Source organism: Pteropus alecto, unplaced genomic scaffold, assembly GCF_000325575.1.
Source record: "Pteropus alecto unplaced genomic scaffold, ASM32557v1 scaffold251, whole genome shotgun sequence".
Classification (NCBI taxonomy): domain Eukaryota; kingdom Metazoa; phylum Chordata; class Mammalia; order Chiroptera; family Pteropodidae; genus Pteropus; species Pteropus alecto.
In genome coordinates, this window is record NW_006431048.1 from 4,031,414 (window position 1) to 4,038,778 (window position 7,365).

Consider the following 7,365-nt stretch of genomic DNA (forward strand, 5'->3'; position numbering starts at 1 on the left):
GGCAAATGGTTCTAATTGTGTCTGGACTTTTTTTTCAGGAGCTTTTAACTTGCTGTGAAGAAGGAAAAGGGGAACTCAAGGATGGCCTGGAGGTGATGCTCAGTGTCCCAAAGAAAGCCAATGATGCCATGCATGTCAGCATGCTGGAAGGTAGCCGTTCTCTTAGCCTCCCCGAGAGAACCGCCTCCTTTCCTAAGACCAGAGAGCTTGTGTGGTGGGAGGGAAGCGGCATGAAGCCAGGAAAGGGGCAAGGCTATAAGAGAGAAGGAATGGCAAGTTGTTACGTAGGTCCTCGGGAGGCATGAGAGGAGCTCTACAGGGGTCAGCTCAGCTAACGCTCACCTCCAAGTAGGACCAAGACCAAGTCATTTCAGTTATGTGGACGACTTGCCACCTGTGAGGTCTTCTAGGACAGGCCATCATCCTTACTATAAATGTGCCGGAGCCCTGGCCCACAGCCATCCTGTTCACCTGCATGCATTTGTATTACCTTTGTTCTCAAACTAAGTAGAAATCCGCACATGCACACACACTGTTTTCAGCCTTATGCCCTTCTCTCTCTTTTTATTATAGTAAAACATACGTAACATAAAGTTTACCAATATCAGCATTTTAAGGATACAGTTCAGTGGCATTTAGTATAGTCACATTTGCATGCAACCACCCTTATGCCATTCTAGCAGATGAGAAAAGCTCAGCCAGGTAAACCTGAGAGGACTTTAGCAGAGTACGTTCATTCTGCTGGAACCATGTTCTTGGGGCCCAGTACTTGTCAGAGTGAGACTCCAATAAAGTGCTCTTAACACTGCAGAACAGATGGCAGAGCAGCCATATTGGGATGGAAGTGATTAGATGGGTTGACTCATCCTAGTCTGGACTGGCAAACAGGGGTTAGGGGAGATAAGTGTATGCTGTTGTAAGGGTGTAAACCCGTGTGCTGTTTTTGCTTTTATGGGCTCTTAATTCCCCATCACCTCTCCTCCTCAGTGCCCCCATCTAAAAAACTTAGTCTGATCTCAATACTTCCTGGGCCACCCTTAGCATAGAAGTCCCAGTTTTACAAGCAAGGAATCCTGGTTACCTTCTTCAGACTGAGCACTAACCGTCTGAACAAATTCTTGTGGTCACAATTTCTCCACCCTTTTCTTTTCTCTTTGTACCTGCCTCCAACCCCCACCCCTGGGTATACCCTTCTCCTCCAGCCTGTCCTTGACCTGTATTCTGGATTTAGCTGCTCCAGGTATGGTCTGTGGACCAGCAGCAGCAACTCCAGCGAGCTTGTCAGAAGTGCATATTCATGGGCTCCATCCTGCTCTCTTGAAGAGTGGTGGGTGGGCAGGTATCTGTGTTCTCACATACTCTCCTGGTGATTCTTATGCACACTAAAGTTTCAGAACCTCTGTTAAAGATTTAAAGTGGTATAGATATAAACTGATGAAGATTCGTGCACCACACTGTACAGGAGCAGCCAAAGAGAAGCGTCCTAGGAATGGAAAAACGACAGATGGAACAGAGTCCAGGGAAAGCAATTAGACAATGTTTTTCTCCTCAGTCCCACTCTGAGCTCTGAGACAGGGGCAGTTGGGAGCTGTGGAGGAAGGAGACGTGTGGGATGTTTGCCCTTGCAGGAGGTCCCAGGCTGACAGTGGAGCTGGGAAGAGCTTATGTAGGACTTTTGCAGGGTGTTCCTGTAGTACTGCTTATGTGCAGGTGAGCTGGTGCAGAGAGAGAGATCTGCTCACAGTTTTATACAGTTGTCTATTCAGTGTTAGAGTCTCACAACCAGCCGAGAGCTCCGTTAGGGAAGCCTTTCTGCAAGAGGGGAGTGGAACATGGCACCCTGAGTGTGGCACTAGAGAAACTCCACAGGGTGGAAATGGGTATTTTTCAGGGTTCGACGAGAACTTGGACGTGCAGGGGGAGCTGATTCTCCAGGATGCTTTTCAAGTGTGGGACCCGAAGTCGCTAATCCGGAAGGGGCGGGAGCGGCACCTGTTCCTCTTTGAGATCTCCTTGGTTTTTAGCAAGGAGATCAAAGACTCTTCAGGACACACGAAATATGTTTACAAGAACAAGCTACTGGTAGGTGGGGCTGGTGGGGTAAGACAAGACTCCCTGTTTTCATAGAGCCCTTGGGCAGGACGGGATCTTGAACACTCAGCTCATCTCTCCCCTGGCGCCACACCAAAACCATCCTGGACAAATGAAAGTGCCTCCTATTTGAAAAGCTCCTCCCCACCCTCAACACCCACTTCTGCATTTTAGAGTTCACGGTTCTTCTTCCTGTTTGCTTTTAGCGCCTCCCTCTTCACCTTCCCTCCCTGCTACCTGCTAATCAGGCACGTGCCTGTAGGTCCTTTCATCCTGGGTAGATGAACAAAGTATCCAGTCTATTTAAGTTTGATTGACAGAAGCCCCTTCCTCGGTCCTCTCCTCTTTGTTGCCTTTCCCTTCCCACCCCAGCCCTAAGTTTCCCCACTGCCTTCCCCTTCCCCGCCTCTCACAGGCATTTCCTGTCTACAGACCTCAGAGCTGGGTGTGACGGAGCATGTAGAGGGGGACCCCTGCAAATTCGCCTTGTGGTCTGGGCGCACCCCATCCTCAGACAATAAAACCGTGCTGAAAGTAAGTACTGCTCTCTGCTGGGCGCAAGACCAGGGTTGGGGGAAGAGGGGTGTGGGTAGGTACCTCACACCTAAAAGCTGGGGCCTGGAGATTCCACTGAACCACTGGACCTGTCTTGAGAAGGGCAGCATCACATGGGTTTCGAGAACCAGATTCTGTCATGAAAATAGACCCAACATCTCAAAGACAAGTGATGTTCCAAGTCCATGCACTTGTAGGAGCATAGAGTGAAGATGGCAGGGAGTGGCCTAGTGGGTTTCCTCAACAGGGCCCGCTGAAAGATGTTCTACCTGTATGTCCCCTTCAAGTGTCAAGGACAACAACTGACCCTTTGACAAAAGGCACCTTGATTTGCTCTATATTCATTCAACATTATTTTCCTGAACACCTTGTACCTCTAAGGTATTCTACTCAGTATTGTAGGGGATAGCTATGTGTAAGATATGGACTATATCCTCTGGGAACTTAACATTCTAGAAGCTCTAGTAAATTATACTAGCATGGGAACTATGCTGATTGAGAAGAATGTTAAGAAAGGGCCTTCTACCAGGCGACGGCGTTAAGTAGTCATTTCAGCTCTCCAGAGCACACGCAGCCTGGGAGCTGAGTCAGTGCTCGTGGCAGCGTTAGTCTAACTGAGAAGAGATCCTGAAGGTGGCTCACGCACCAGTCACTTGCTTCTCAGGGAGGGGCCCATCACCAAGGAAAAGATGTCCAACCCTGACCAAAGCTTCACACCTGTTCACTCTGAATTGCCAGCATAGCTGCTACCTATCATGGGAGAGAATTACCTGAAAAAAGTTCCACAACAACAAATAGGGTATTTATGGAATGCCAGGCTAAAAAGCCAGGAGTGACCTTCAGTCAGTACAACTTATATGGCCATACTAGGTGTTGATCGTCCTGACGTTTATTCATACCGGTTCATAAATAGCCTCTGCCTTCAAATGCCCCCTTGCTGCCCCTCCCAGTGCTCCCCAGACCTCCCCAGAATCTAGGAACCAAAGTGTTAATCCCTGGCCCAATGGGGGACCTCCAGATACTGCTCCAGCCCCAGGGCAGATGTCGGTATTGGTTAGTGCCTTACAGATTATTAAATACTTTGAAAATCACCCCTGTACAAGTCTACATTGAGTCCTGAGGTCATAGGCCTATTCTTGGAGTTGGAGAAACATGACTGTGGAGTTGAAGAGTCATAAGTATAAAATGAGAAATAAACTCTTCCAACGTTTGGTTTCTTAACAATAACAGACTAAGCCTGTAAGAGGAGGGTCGAGAACTGTTTTGGCAGGGTGAAGGGAGAGGGGGTTCTCACTCTTTCTCCCTGTGGCACTCCAGGCCTCCAACATAGAAACCAAGCAGGAGTGGATCAAGAACATACGAGAGGTGATTCAAGAAAGGATCATTCACCTGAAAGGAGCTTTAAAGGAGCCAATTCAGCTCCCCAAAACACCAGCTAAACAGAGGAACAATAGTAAGAGGTAACCAGCGTCTCTCCCCCAGCACTACCTAATGCTTCTGGGTGCGGGGGTGGGGTGAACCTTTGCTTCCACAGGGATGGTGTGCTCTGCAGGTGGCACCCCTCTCTATGAAGCCCCAGCGAGTCCTACCTAAGATGTGTTGTCTCTTCTTTAAGCGTCTTACCAGTTACTGTCAATTCAATTCAGCAGGGCTTCATTGAGCACCTCTTACTTGATAGATATTCTCCAAGGTGCTATAAGAAGATAAAAGGAAGTATAAGATGAGTCCATTCTCTCAAGAACCATCTAACAGTCGTGCCTCACATGTGGAATAGTAGACAAGAAGAATCAGTACTACCCATAGGGACACTATAAGAATTCAAAGAGAGAAGACTTTAGATGAGCATTAGAGTGGAGTGTCTGGGGAAGGCTTTGGGAAGGAGGTGGGCCATGAGAGGAGAACTCTGTGGATCAGTTCGACAGTAAAAAGGCTTGCATACTGCATGGGGATGGTATGGTGGGGTTATCACTGCAGCTCTGACTGCCACCCCCCCAGAGTCCTCACCTTCATTCATCTGAGATAAGCAATGTGATCAGGCAGAAGAATACTTATTTTTTGTATCTTCATCTCTCTGGACCCTTCTGAATCTCAGTTTCCCTTAGACCAGTGGATGACTTTTCAAATATTTCTTTCTCAAGTCTCCATGTGTCAGTCACCTACAATGACTTTTGGAGGCCACTTCAAAAGAAAGCATGCAAACACTTCATGTCAATTTTGGAAAAAAAATAAAACAAACCAGGAACCTGATGGTGATGGTTGTTGGGGGTAACAGGCTCTCCTCTCCCCTCTTCACAAAGGGAATAAATCCAGAAGGTTTAGTTGACCCTTTGGCACCAGGGAGCTGCAGGGGGAGATGGTAGCCAAAAGAGGGGCGTGACTAAGATAGAGGCAGCTCCAGATTTTCCCTGTCATTGTCCTGTGACAAGGCAGTGAGAAGCCTTGGCAGACTGTGCAGAGAACAGCCAGGCAGTCTATAATTTCGTTAGCTTGGCTTCCTGGATATGGGGACAGAGTTTATGGAGGAGTGGATTGGCTCAAGGAATACTGCCCACATTCCTGGATGGGCTCCCCACATCCCCCAGAACTGGCTTCATCTGGAGTGGCCCAGAAGGGCCTGCAGTGGGCCAGAATAGTGGGCAGTAGGAAGTACAGCCAACTCTCAACTATCTGCAAATGGTGGGGAGCAGTGGCCCAGATATTTAAAACAACAGATGATCTAAAAGTCCTTTATTTTTGGTTTTGAAATGCATCACATGATTTCTTTTTACAGCAGATTTTCCTTCCTACAAATGTGTGGCTTATATTATTAAAATAAGTTGGCATTTTCTAAGCTACAAGTGGTGGTGAGAGAGCAAGTTGACTTAGAAATGTTCTGGGTGGGAGAAAACACATTTTCTGACCAGTAGACACTGTGTATATACATATGCATCACATGTATGCCCACATGCACACACATGTCCACATACGCTCACATACACCAAGTGGTTATAGAATCTGTGAGGCAGTGTCAGTATACGGGGCATTTTGCTCGTGCAATAACATTCTCAGGCAGTAAGTCCCTCTTCTCTCTAATGCCATGACTTCTCCATAAGCAGCATCAGGGCTGTGACATTCATAAAAGCCTCCAGGGGAAGACTGTCATTCCCTGTGCTAACGTACCGCCCCTGGCTCACATCTCTTCCAGTTTTTCCTGACACGGAGATGATTTAGCCTTTGCCAGTTCCTAGGCATCTAATCCCCCTTTGGCTCTGGCCCTGGGTTCAGAGCAAGACTGGAGAGTTGAAGGAGCATGTGAGACATGTGGTTCAGTTATATAGTTCAGGGGCCCAGGAAGGGGTCCAAATGCCAGGAGTGCACTGGGGAGCCTGTCTTATCAGACACTCAGGAGCACAGCTGTCTCAACAGCTGCTGTGGAATCTGTGACTGTTCTCCTATCTTTAAAAAGATGCCTCGGCCTTCTGTGTTCATAAAAAGCATGAGCTCAACAAGACCCACCAAAATGAAGGCGGTAAAGTCTTCCTCATACCCAGGAGCTGAGGGTCCAACACGAACTTCCCGAAGATAATTGCCCCTGGAGAAAGTATCTCACTCCATTTTCTTGAGAAGAAGAAACACAAGTCAAGAAAAAAACCAAAAAGTATCTTATCAGTTCTGTTTTCTTTATAGGTCAGCTATAAATCAACCCCAATCCTGTTACAGGATGCAGAAAAACTATGCGAATACCCTGAACTCTAGGACTATTGGATAGAAGCCTAGGTCCTAAGTAGGATATACCTCTTTCTACTGCCTGTTATACACCCATTCCCAGTTAAAATGAATAGATAATTGCCCCCTCTGCACCATGGGCCAGAGGATTTATGGAGAAGGAGTCATTTCATGTTCAGTTATCAACAGAGTGATTATTTATGTACTAAGTACAAGATGTGACATCATTGAAAATCACATAGTGCTGCTCCCTTTAGCGGGATAATTTTAGACAAATCCCTGCTCAAAGTGCTGAGGCTCTGCTCTGCCAGCCCAGCTGGAAATCCTGTCTGCTCCAAACCCACAGTGGCTCCCCCCACCCCCACCCCTGTTTTTTCTCTCTTCTTCCTGCAGGGATGGAGTGGAGGATGTTGACAGCCAGGGAGATGGGAGCAGTCAGCCGGATACCATCTCCATTGCCTCTAGGACATCTCAGAACACAGTGGACAGTGACAAGGTAGGACAGTGCCCCAACCTTCCTTCCCCTAAAACTTCCTGTTGGCTTAACCACCCCTGCAGAGTTACCCCAGAGGATTTCTTCCATTATGGAGGTTGACCTCAGGAGCTGGTTGTCTCTCTGTAGGTCTGGAGGAGGTTATGTCACATGTGGACAGAGATTGGGGCAGTCAGCCAACCTCTCATGTTGTGAGTCTAGCAGAAGTGGCGAGGGTGAAGAGTGGGAGAGTCCCCTTCTGCGATGCCCCATATGGGCTGCTTGGACTACTCTGCTTTCTGGGAGGCTGAACTCAGGGTGCGGAGGCTGGGATAGTTTCCTGAGACCTCAGTAGCTGTGACTGGCTTGTATTTATAATGATTCGAACGGGCTCACCTCAAAGTTAGACCAAGACCAGTGGCTTGGGAAATGGCCATGGAGATGCTGGTTGGTAGGTGCTTCCTGTCCACAGGGGCTCCGGTGGAAGTGATACCTTTCTCTGGCTAGATAGCGAGGCTCAGTTCCTGAGGGGTAAAGGACCA

The 7,365-nt window shown here is 48.0% G+C and overlaps 1 protein-coding gene across 1 annotated transcript in view; it reads left to right on the forward strand.

Moving 5' to 3' along the window:
- Nucleotides 1-7,365, forward strand: part of LOC102891261 (kalirin RhoGEF kinase) — a 295,084-nt gene that overhangs the window by 263,410 nt on the left and 24,309 nt on the right. The window contains exons 29-33 of the mRNA XM_025052186.1: nt 39-150; nt 1,892-2,082; nt 2,524-2,625; nt 3,964-4,106; nt 6,745-6,847. Coding sequence (XP_024907954.1) covers nt 39-150; nt 1,892-2,082; nt 2,524-2,625; nt 3,964-4,106; nt 6,745-6,847 — 651 coding nt within the window. The remainder of the gene's footprint in view (nt 1-38; nt 151-1,891; nt 2,083-2,523; nt 2,626-3,963; nt 4,107-6,744; nt 6,848-7,365) is intronic.